Source organism: Hyla sarda, chromosome 1, assembly GCF_029499605.1.
Source record: "Hyla sarda isolate aHylSar1 chromosome 1, aHylSar1.hap1, whole genome shotgun sequence".
NCBI lineage: Eukaryota > Metazoa > Chordata > Amphibia > Anura > Hylidae > Hyla > Hyla sarda.
The window spans coordinates 462,748,295-462,761,106 of record NC_079189.1 but is presented as its reverse complement, the minus strand read 5'-3'; the positions used below and the strand labels follow the sequence as shown (position 1 = coordinate 462,761,106).

General features: G+C 42.2%; 1 protein-coding gene across 1 annotated transcript in view; it reads left to right on the top strand.

Moving 5' to 3' along the window:
- ZCCHC8 (zinc finger CCHC-type containing 8) overlaps positions 1-12,812 on the top strand; it is a 67,259-nt gene that overhangs the window by 34,698 nt on the left and 19,749 nt on the right. Inside the window, exons 10-12 of the mRNA XM_056535325.1 lie at positions 4,399-4,541; positions 4,641-4,759; positions 9,315-9,401. Coding sequence (XP_056391300.1) covers positions 4,399-4,541; positions 4,641-4,759; positions 9,315-9,401 — 349 coding nt within the window. The remainder of the gene's footprint in view (positions 1-4,398; positions 4,542-4,640; positions 4,760-9,314; positions 9,402-12,812) is intronic.

Sequence of the window (12,812 nt, the reverse complement as noted above, 5' to 3'; positions counted from 1 at the left end):
TAATGAGGACTTGGCCCAGTTCACCCATAAGCCCGAGATCGACCCAAACCAGTCCAGAAGGTCTATTAAAGGGGTACTCCTGTAGAAAACTTTTTTTTTTTTTTTTTTTTTTTCAACTGGTATTAGAAAGTTAAACAGATTTGTAAATAACTTCTATTAAAAAAAATCTTAATCCTTCCAGTACTTTTTAAGGGCTGTATACTAAAGAGAAATCCAAAAAAGTAATGCATTTCCTCTGATGTCATGACCACAGTGCTCTTTGCTGACCTCTGCTGTCCATTTTAGGAAATGTCCAGAGCAGCATATGTTTGCTATGGGGATTTTCGCCTGCTCTGGACAGTTCCTAAAATTGACAGCAGAGGTCAGCAGAGAGCACTGTGGTCATGACAGAGGAAATGCATTTCTTTTCTGGATTTCTCTTTAGTATACAGCCCCTAAAAAGCACTGTAAGGATTAAGATTTTTTTAATAGAAGTGATTTTTACAAATCTGTTTAACTTTCTGGCACCAGGTGATTTAAAAAAAAATAAAAAATTTGAGTACCCCTTTAAGGACAGGAGAGGACCTCCACATCCGCCAAATACAATGTGTCATCTACCTAAAAGGAATCCTCTATGATTGACCCCCTGGGATGCCACAAATAGTAAGGCCATTACGGATGGCCGCAGCCAAAGGCTCCACCGCCGATGCAAAAAGAAATGGAGAAAGCGAGGACCCCCCGTCTCATCCCACGACCCAGGATGAAAGGGGCTGAGACATCCATGTTAGTGCGAACGTGGGCCCTTGGTAGAATTGCTACATTTCTAAGCAATTCAATTAATTATTCAGTAACTCTGCATGTCTGGAGAGCTGACAGGTCCTCTTTAACCCCTTAAGAGCTGCAGCAACTTTTGAGACTTATTTTTTAATATCAGCTTTCGTAAAGAAAATACCATAAAATACTGCACAGTAAACATTGTATAAGATAATTCATAATCAAAGTACCTGCTGTTAAAAAAATTAGTATTTTTCTACATCTGTTATACGCATGTTGGTGCGATTCTTTGTGCCAGTTATGTAAATTTTCTGTTCCGTGCACTTATATTGCCAAGCACCTTGAAAGTTTGTTTTCAGAATTGTTTATATGAAGCCTTTAAAAAAAAAAAAAAAAAAAATTAATTAGGATGAATCATTTATCAGCTCTCTGCAGCATCTTGCGGACTGCAGCTGTCGCTTAATTTTAAAATCGGCCATGCTACTAAATAGAAGGAAAGAATAAAAAGGAAGGCTAAAAATGGAGGAGCAGGGTAAATTGGTGACATGAGGGTACCACATGACTCTTGTATCATATTTCTATCTAACCCAAAAAAACTAAAAAAAAAAAACTTCTAAGTACTGACCATAGAAGTACTAAGATGGCAGACAAGGGAGTTGTATACTATGGAGGAAATAGTCACCTGGGAAGCACCCATTTAGATGCCACAATCATAATTGATTCAGGAATTTATCTCCCGGTCACGTCTGTTGCGGCAGTGTCAGCTATAAAAGTGCCCCACTTTTGAACCCATTTATTACAGTACCCAAAACTTCTGCCATAAATATATAGTGGATGATGCTAATGGGTCAATGATTTTAGGCTGTTGCAAGGTTTTGGTTTGGCTATTATTTTTTTTCCTAAAGCTTTTGAAAGCTTACTAATGTAAAACTGGGTGGGTTAGCAAGTGTCTATTGAGGCGGGCTATACAATTCACTGATTGTTGGGTCAGTGATGACCAGTTCTAAATTGCACTAATAGTCAAAAATGTTACTTAAAGGGGTATTCCAGGATTTTTTTTTTTGACTATGCTACAGGGGCTGTAAAGTTAGTGTAGTTCATAATATAGTGTCTGTACCTGTGTGTGTGTGTGTGACGGTTTTCTCACTCCAATATTTATTTTTACCAGCATACAAAATGACTGTTGTCTTTGATTTTTCCCAGCTTGCAATGCGGCCGAGACCTGACTCACTAGTCAGTTGATGACAGGGAGCATGTCTGCTTCAATGGGTGGAGGGATCAATCTGCCACTAATGCAACAGCTGGAGGCACCCTGATTAAAAACCACACTGATTTGAATGGATGCAGCTCATTTATGTTTCAATGGGTGGGGTGGCTGATGTGTGGGAGGGAGGAAGATGGCATTGTGGGATTTGTAGTCAAAAAAAGAAGTCAAACGGGGAATACTAGTTTACAAACAGCTAGCCACAGTATTATGGAAATCTCACAACATAGCCATTTAGCCCCAAGACAAGCGCAGATCCTTCCTAAACATGTCCATTACTGTCTGCATGGTACATACTAAAATCACCTTATACTGGATAACCCCTTTAACAGAGGGAGCTCTTCGACTTAGGTTTAATTTAGACTGGTCCGAACTGGACTTGGACAGAGTGAGTGGGACTTGACCTTAGATAATGTTAGACTTGACTTGGGAGCTGACAATCACTAATCCTTGCAACTTCACTTTAAGAATCTTGAAGAATCCAGTGGCTTACCGCCAGGGTGGACTTGTATGGAAAGGAGCTACCAGAGGCTTTTATCCTCTTCTTAGGCTGTTAGGCCTATTGGCTCTTTGGCACTTCTCCCGACTTCTTGGCACTTCTTTACTTGGTCTGAACTTGACGTGGACAGACTTGACTGAATTGCCTGGTTGGTAGGATCCTGGTGAAGGGCAATTACACTTAAGAACTGGAATCTCTGCAACCGGGTCTCTCAGGCCTGTCCTCGTGTGATGAGGTACAGGTCACACAGCAGAGGTCAGGACTATACCTCACTCTCCTCATCACCTTAGAATACATTATGCAACACATGACATTTAACTCTGGAACTATGGGCCGGAGCAGACAAAAAGTGACATCCGCCTGACAGGGCAGGTAAACAGGTTGTGTTCTGCAACCGGGACACCAGACATTATTTAAAACTTGACATTTAATTATGCCAATAAATAATTTACCCGCTAACATGCATTGTTAGTCCTAAATGGACCCAGTATAGTGAAGGTGTGGTAGTTCTACATGGACACCCCTCAAGAATTATGTCCCCTAGTACGATGAACAACCTAGTAAAAATATCCATAAATAAATTACTACTTACACTGTTCGTATGAATGGCTAACCAACAATATTGTATGCATTATAAAAGATAGAATGTGGGAACTCACTTGGAATCTGGTGCACAGTGCTGGAGACCTTATCCCCAGAAGGAAATAGATATTTTGGAAAGAGTACAGAGAAGAGCTACTAAACTAGCACATGGATTGATAAAACTTACCAGGAAAAGTTAAAAAAAAACATAGCATGTATAGCTTTGAAGAAAGATGAGACAGAGGACATATGATAGAAACTTTTATACATGAAGGGAATCCACACTGAAAAGGAGAGTATTGTTAAGGCTGCTTTCACACTATAAAAATACCTCAATTAGAAACATCAGTCATAAAAATCTTGAAAATCGTCTGTTAGAAAATCCCTAACGGCCGTAAGCCACTTTAACCCGTTATTAATGGGCGTTATTTTGGGACTGTCGAACGGAAGAAATGGTGCATGTACTATTTCTCCCGTTTCGCCCGTCACGCAATAACGGCCGTTATTAATAACTGGTTAAAATGGCTATTAGAAAAATCTCATAGACTATAATGGGATTTTCTAACAGCCGTTTAACAGCCGATTTTCAAGATTTTTATGACGGACGTTTCTAACGGAGGTATTTTTATAGTGTGAAAGCAGCCTAAAAGAAGAAAAAAAACTTCTCACTTTGCAGACCTGTGGAGATTGTGACACACTTCACACCAGAAACTGGTGTATACCTCTCGCCTTGGCTTTACTGTGTCCATTTAGAACTCTCTGATTTACGAAGAGTCGTGTAGTGTACTTTGTACATTATCTTTTTCCCGACAGGTATTTCTCAATGATATTTACAAAATTTTCCCTAAGTTTAGCTTTTCTTTTTTCTTTAATTTTTTTTGTTAGCTGCTCTGAGCTGTCGGGGTCTCCAGAGCAATCCACCACATTTTACGTGGGAACATAAGTATGTTGGGATTTTCTGAAAATGGAAACTTTTTTCCCAGTGTCGTGGAAATTTTTTATTTTTTTTTCTTGTAAAATGGAGAGTTGACTCAGATTTTATAGTCTCATATTCTGGAAGCAAAACCTGAAAAAAATCTGCCGGGATCACTTTAGTAAATGACTAACACTGACTTCATGTTTGGGGGAATTTTTCATTGGTGTAATTAAGTGTACACACCAGCTGCGAAGTGCTATAGCCTGCATGAGAGGAGCTAAAACTGGTGATGACAAGCTTTTTTTATTTTTGTCTTGTAACAGTGTGAGAAATATTTGTTTTTGCTTTTCTTTCTTTAAATAATAAACTGTTCTTTACATATAGTGAGGAGCTTCGAGAAGCCCTTGGAATTTCTGACCGGCATCTTCCTCCATTTATATATCGCATGCGTGAACTGGGATACCCACCAGGTTGGCTGAAAGATGCTGAGCTGGAGAATTCAGGGCTCTCTCTTTATGATGGAAAAGGTATGAAATCATCCAGAGCATAAAGTGCATTGTTCGGATTATTATGGTTCATTTGCATTGGTTTAAAATCTAACTCAAAAATGTTTTTGCCTTTTATAGTAAATAGTGATGGGGAAATTGTAGAAGAGGGGTTGCCGAAGGGACAAATATCTTATGATGTATCTAAATTAATCAGCTATCCAGGATTTAATACACCAACAGCACCTGGGGTTTCTGACGTGAGTAGCACTTTTGTTTATTTTACAGTGTATTTGTAGTAATAATTGTTTCCTATCCCACCTACTCTCTGCCTCCATGTCCTCCACTCCTTTAAAGTCTATCTCACAATGAACAACTAGAATTTAGTTTTATCCCCTGCATGTGTTTTTTTTCCTTGTGGATTCAGATGGCATTTACCCGTTCACTTAACTTCAATTCTGAGTAACCAATACAGTTTTAATACCAATATGTTGCAGAGTGTGGGGAAAAACTTGTTCAGGTGTTTTGTGCAACACAACTAGTAGACAGGGAAAATGATCTGGGCAAATATTTTATAATTCAATGGCTGTGGTTTTTCATCATTTTAGTATTTCTGGATCCACAAGAATATGGCAATACAAACTCTTTATGCAAACTCTTTATTCTAACTAAATGCTGTTCATGAAGAGAAAAAAAATTGTGTATGTGTGTGTGTATATATATATATATATATATATATATATATATATGTGTATATGTGTATATGTATATATGTATATATATATATATATATATATATATATATATATATATATATATATATATATATATATATATATATATATATATATATATATATATATATATATATATATATATATATATATATATATATATATATATATACATACACACACACACACACACACACACACACACCCCCCCCACCCCCACCCCCTACCAGTACAGTCCAAAAGTTTGGACACACCTTCTCATTCAGTTTTTTTTTTTGTTTTTTTTTTACACTCTGTCTATTGAAGGGATTTTCAAATTTTTCAAGAAAAGCAAAACAGAAATAGGTACAAAAAGGTAGGCATGTGAACAGTAGGTCGCGCTGGACCCCAAGTATTCATGAAAATATTATACAAAATACACTGATAGGTTGATACCATATGTCAGATCAACTGCTATGAACTAGGATGAGCATCTTGTCCAACCCTCAATGAGCCAAATCAATAAGGGTCAAGCCAAGCGCAACATCACACGCTCATACACACCGCAGCTCGCATACACACAGGAAAAAGGGGAGGAACCACAGATAAGAACAAGGGTAGTGTAGCAGCAGAAACGGCAAGTACAGTACAAAAGGGAAAGAAGCATGCAGAAGTCATCCCCTGTCATCAGAGAGGTGAAGGGGGCCTAAGGTATTAGAAAGAGATGCCAGGGAGTACCAGACCGTATGTCTGAACGGCCATACAATCTCGTCGATCTTCGATTTAGTCAGATGAGCAACTAAGAAGGTCCGCCACTTAGCAAAGAACTTTTTGGCATTTCGCTCCCGATGTCTGTCTGTATCAAGTCTGTCGACCTCCAAAAAGTCTTTGAGATCTCCCACCACAGCCGCCAGAGATGGTACAGTAGGTTTGATCCACTCCCGTAAAATGCGTTTAGCCACCAGGAGTATAACATGTGTGAATCTGGGTAAAGATCGCAGACCCACTTCCTCCGCAATGGATGCGTCGACAGACTGAAACAGGAGAGCACGTAGTGTCAATGGCAAGTGAACCTTCCAATATTTAGTAACATAATCCACCACCTCATGCCAAAACTACTGTATTTTCTCACAAGACCAAATGCCATGTAGAAAATCTGTGGACGGCTCAGCACATTTCGGACAAGATGTAATCCTGTCCGGAAACGCGTCAGAGTCCGGAATGTTAAAGCCCAAGTAACCAAAATGCATTAACTTGAAGTAAGGCTCCCGCCAACGTTCATTTATGACATTTTGCCTAACCATTGTCCATCCTTCTAAATCGTGTGCCCTAGTCTCAGGATCCTGCAAAACTGCCCCCCACTTAGCAAACACAGTATATTTCGAAACCTTCAGAAGACGGTCATTAAGGCTCCTATACAACGTAGAAATGGACACCTTCCTGAGTTGCGACTCTATCAAATCCTCGAGGGGAGAGGGGTCAACCTCTGAAACTGTCTAGACGTGCAGAACGAGAGCAATTGCGACACCTGGAGGAAGTGGGAGTGAGGCATTTGGAATCGTTGTAGGAGCTCATTGGGGGTTAGCCAACGTCTACCTTCTGTGTGAATCAATTGTTTGGCAGTATGCAAACCCTTGCGTCTCCATAGCTCAAACAGTGCGTTCTCTCTGCCCGGAGTAAACTGCGGATGCCCCCACAGATTGAGCCTCCCGATAGCAAATATGGCAAATTGTAGGCCTTGCGGATTGCCCGCCACGTCATTACTGTGTCTCTGATCAGGATCGACCACTTTATATGGGCAGGCAGGCTCTGGATTCTGGAGTGCAGGCATGACACTAGGTCCCATGGGAACGCATAGTCTGTCTCCACCACAGTATTAGAGTGATAGCTGGATGTATAGATCCAGTCCAAAACATGACGGAACAGGCACGATAAATTGTATCCCCTGAGATTGGGGAATCCCACACCACCGTCCGCTCGATGGAGCATAAATTTCTGGAAAGAGATGCGGGGACGTCTGCCCGACCAATTAAAGCGGGAGAAAGCAGAGTTGAGTGTTGATATCCTTGTGTTTCAAAAGGACAGGCAAAGTCTGCAGAGGATACAGGAGTCTGGGAAAACTAATTTTCACAAGGTGGCATTTACCCAGGATAGAAATAGGCAAATGGCTCCATCGGTGCAACTCCGAGCAGATCTGTTGGAAAAGTGGGGGATAATTTAGCGTATAGAGTGAGGAGGGGGGATTTTCCGATTTTTAATCCCCAGGTAAGTAATAAAAGGTTTAATGAGGCTCCCTGTAATGTCAAGAGCGGCCCAATAGGAGGGGGGTCTAGGGGTACCTAGCGGCAATAATTCGCTCTTAGATAGGTTAGTTCTATACCCAGAGTAAGTCTCAAAACGGGCTAGCGTCGACATCAATGTCGAGTAGTGAGTCATCGGATCCGCCATGAAAATAAGGATATCGTCGGCGAAGAGCGTCAACTTGACCTCCGTGCGCTGGATGGAAATGCCACGATAGTGACTAGTCTTCTAGGTGTCGAGCTAGTGGTTCAAGTGCCAGGTTAAATAAGAGTGGCGAGAGTGGGCATCCCTGTCGCATCCCCTTAAAAAGGGGAAAGGAGGGGGATAGAAAGCCAAAGGTGAACACTCTAGCTAAGGGAGACGTGTATAAGCTGTTAAGGAAGACACGAAAGCTCCCAGTTATGCTCATCTTGTCCAGCTCCATCTCGAGCCAGTCCCATTTTACATTATCAAATGCTTTTTCCGCGTCCAGTGCCAAGAACACCGGTCATTCCTGGGGGGGGGGGGGGGGGGGGGCTTCCTGAGACTGATGGCATGCTGGAGGAGGCAGGGGGGGACTGCTCCTGCTGTGATAGGAACGGCTGTGAGGGGGGAGGGCTGGAGTGCCTCACAGACGCCATGATCCTGCTGTTATCCACAGAGGGGGCCAGGGATGGAGAAACGTGTGCTTCAAAGCAAAGTAGCCACCTTTTTGCTTTGATTACTGCTTTGCACACTCTTGGCATTCTCTGGATGAGCTTCAAGAGGTAGTCTCCTGAAATGTTGTTCCAACAGTCTTGAAGGAGTTCCCAGAGATGCTTAGCACTTGTTGGCCCTTTTGCCTTCATTGGGTTCAGGTCCGGTGACTGTGGAGGCCAGGTCAGGTGTCGCAGCACCCCATCACTCTCCTTCTTGGTCAAATAGCCCTTACACAGCCTGGAGGTGTGTTTGTGGTCATTGTCCTGTTGAAAAATAAATGATGGTCCAACTAAACGCAAACCGGATGGAATAGCATGCCGCTGCAAGATGCTGTGGTAGCTATGCTGGTTCAGTATGCCTTCGATTTTGGATAAACCCCCCAACAGTGTCACCAGCAAAGCACTCCACACCATCACACCTCCTCATCCATGCTTCACGGTGGGGACCAGGCATGTAGAGTCCATCCATTCACCTTTTCTGCGTCGCACAAAGACATGGTGGTTGGAACCAAAGATCTCAAATTTGGACTAATCAGACCAAAGCACAGATTTCCCCTGGTCTAATGTCCATTCCTTGTGATCTTTAGCCCAAACAAGTCTCTTCTGCTTGTTTCCTGTCCTTAGCAGTGGTTTACTAGCAGATATTTTACCATGAAGGCCTGATTCACACAGTCTCCTCTTAGCAGTTGTTCTAGAGATGTGTCTGCTGCTAGAACTCTGTGTGGCATTGACCTGGTCTCTAATCTGAGCTGCTGTTAACCTCCGATTTCTGAGGCTGGTGACTCGGATGAACTTGTCCTCCGCAGCAGAGGTGACTCTTAGTCTTCCTTTCCTGGGGAGGTCTGCATGTGAGCCAGTTTCTTTGTAGCTCTTGATGGTTTTTGTGACTGCACTTGGGGACACTTTCCACCTAGAATGACATATTTTTAGTTGTTTCACACTTTTTTATGTCTAATCCCACATGTGTTAATTCATAGTTTTGATGCCTTCATTGTGAATCTACAATTTTCATAGTCATGAAAATAAAGAAAGCTCTTTGAATGAGAAGGTGTGTCCAAAGTTTTGGACTGTACTATATATATATTTCTTTATAATATAAAGGTACTTATCTCTTGTCTTTTCAGGACTGGAGGAGTTTTGGGTCAATTCCAATGAATGCAGACCACCAAAAAGAAGTATTTGCCGAATACTTGTCATGTAATTTTCCTGATGTAAGTATTCATATGAGCTTTCATAACTGCTCAAACATGTAATCCCTTAAGGTCATAGCGTTTTTCCGTTCTTGCACTTTCGTTTTTTCCTCCTTACCTTTTAAAAAATCATAACACTTTCAAGTTTGCACCTAAAAATCCATATGATGGCTTATTTTTTGCGCCACCAATTCTACTTTAGAATTACCTCATTAGGGAACTATAACATGCATTATACAGATTGCAGGCACTTATCAATACATTGCCATAGCATGGCGTTGATCAGTGTTATTGCCGCTTGACTGCTCCTGCCTGGATCTCGGGAGCAGTCATTCGGCGAATGGACGCAGTGGAGGCAGGCAAGGGACCCTCCCCTGCATCCTAGCTGATCGGGACACCGCTGTGGTCCCGATCAGGCTGACTGAGCTTCCGGGAAGCTTTCATTTTAGACGCAGCAATCAACTTTGATCGCCACATCTAAAGAGTTAATGCTGGACATCTGCCTGATTGCCAGGACTGTTCAGGTATGATGCAAGCTTAGCGTTTTGCGGCAAGGGGTTAACGATGCGTGTCACTTGACCAACTTTACTGTGTGTGTAACACTGTTCTCTCTAGTGTGTGTTTTGGCTTCCACAGCATTCATTCCCTACTATGGGGATCTTGCTGACAGCTTCTCCCTCCCGCAAGCGAAATGTTCCCACATCGGGGAATGATTGATATGTGACCCGCGGGCACAGGTCTGCTTCTTTTGTTTGTTTGGCCCCACAATTTTTTTGGTTTCGCCATAGATTTTGTGGTGAAATTATTTATTGTCATTACAAAGTACAATTGGTGGGACAGAAAACAAGCCCTTAAATAGGTTGGTATTAAAAGCGTTATGATTTTTAGAAGGTTAGGTGGAAAAAACGAAAGTGCAAAAATGAATAAACCCTGTGTAATTTCTGTTCTCCTGTGTATGTGCCATTGGCGTGTGCATGTGACAAATGACCCTGTAACTCTGAAAATTTCTAATTCTTAGTTGTGTACTGTGCCATAGTATTAATGGGGGAGATTTATCAAAACCTGTCTAGAGGAAAAGTTGCCCATAGCAAAAAATCAGATTGCTTCTTTCATTTCAAACAAGGCCTCTGTAAAATGAAAGAAGCAATCTGGTTGCTATGGGCAACATTTCCTTTGCACAGGTTTTGATAAATTTCCCCCCATGTGTTCAATAATGTTGGGTTGTGTTCACACTACAGCCATAGGCTCCATTCAGAGGCTCTTTCAGCAATTCGTCAGGATTGGCGTGAAGTATAGCAGAGCATGCTGTTGTGAAACATTGAAGGCAGTGCTGGATTTGTCATACAGCATAAATAATGGATCCAGAGTGTATCAGTCCTAGAGCATACCAGCTCTCTACATTGTATAAAAACACGTTATAAATGGATGCAAAGAACCAACTTTTCGGTGTGCCATACAGTAGAATCAGTTTGTCATTGACTTTAACGCCTTAAAGGCCACAGGTTTTTCCATTTTGGACTTTTGTTTTTTCCTCCTCACCCTCTAAAAATCCCAGCTTTCAGTTTTCCACCTACAGACCTATGAGGGCTTGTTTTATGCACTACCAAGTATACTTTGTAGTGATATCAGTCATTTCACCATAAAATCTACAGAGAAACCCAAAAAAATTCAGACAAAATTGAAGAAAAAAAAACACTTTTGTAATTTTAAGTGCATTTCAATACAGTGCACTTTTTGGTCGAAATGACAACTTATTTACATTTTTTAGGTCCATAGGATTAAAATGATACCCAACTTTTATATAGGTTTGATTTTTTTTTTACTTCTGTAAAAAAAAAAAAAAAAATGTATAGCTTTGTGCATAAAAACTTGTATATAAAAAATTGTCCTCTTCTGACCCCTATAACTTTATATATTTTTTTTTTTTCCGTACGGAGATATGAGGACTTCATTCATCAGGCATCCTGTGAAAACAGGCTGCCCCACCCCGACTTCTGCGATCGCCGGTGAATTCTCACCAGCGATCTGCAGCAATTCCGGTCATATGGGTCACATGTAGAGATGAGCAAACTTACAGTAAATTTGATTCGTCACAAACTTCTCGGCTCGGCAGGTGATGACTTTGCCTGCATAAATTAGTTCAGCTTTCAGGTGCTCCGGTGGGCTGGAAAAGGTGGATACAGTCCTAGGAGACTCTTTCCTAGGAATGTATCCACCTTTTCCAGCCCACCGGAGCACCTGAAGGCTGAACTAATTTACGCCTTTTGCTGGGGGGGGGGGAGGAGGTGCTGATCATGTCACCTCCCCAGATGAGCTGCTATTGGTCGGACCAATAGCTGTTGGCAGAGGAGAGCTTAATGTCCCCTTCTTTCAGCTCTGCCAGCCCACTAAGCTCAGTCAGCGGGCAGAGCTGAGAGAAGGAGCCACGGACCCCCCCTCTGACCAGATCTTTGCCCCTCAGGGCAGAAGGGGCCTCCTGTCACCTGTAGTTCAGGGTGAGTTTGTGTGATGGGACAGGTAGGAGTTGGAAGAATAAAAAAAAATTCCCCCTAATAGGTCCTCAAGGGTCCGCCACACATTTTGCAGCATGACCCCTTTTTTTTAAAAAACTGTGTGTGATATTTCATCACATGTAAAAAAAGAAAAAAGAAAATGGCAGCAGCACACTTGGTCAACAAAATGGAGGCTCTTAGCGCACTTTTTGATCAAAACGTGTCCCCCATCCACCACGCGGAGGTGGCCTCTTATCAGATGGGTCCCTAAACACTCACCTACCTCAGGCTGGGTGACATGTTGGATCCAGCCTGAGGTAGGTGAGTGTTTAGGGACCCATCTGATAAAAGGCCACCTCCGCGTGGTGGATGGGGGACACGTTTTGATCAAAAAGTGCGCTAAGAGCCTCCATTTTGTTGACAAAGTGTGCTGCTGCCATTTTCTTTTTTTACATCTTTTGTACTTGCCACAGCAGCGTGCACCCGTGTATTGGGTTTAGGTGCTGGCTACATTTTCAGATATTTCATCACACACAGGTATATAGTTTGCACGAAATACACACGCATGTATACGCACACACATACGCGTATACGCACACACATACGCGCACACACACACACACGTATACGCGCGCACACACGTATACGCGCGCGCACACACACACGTATGCACGCACACACGCACGCACACACCTATACGTGCACACACGTATACGCACGCGCGCGCACACGCGCACACATATACGCACACACACACATATACACACACACACGCGCGCACACGCACACATATACGCACACGCACACACACATATACATATACACACACACGCACACGCACACACACATATACACACACACACACATATACACACACACACATATACACACACACACACATATATACACACACACATATATACACACACACACATATATA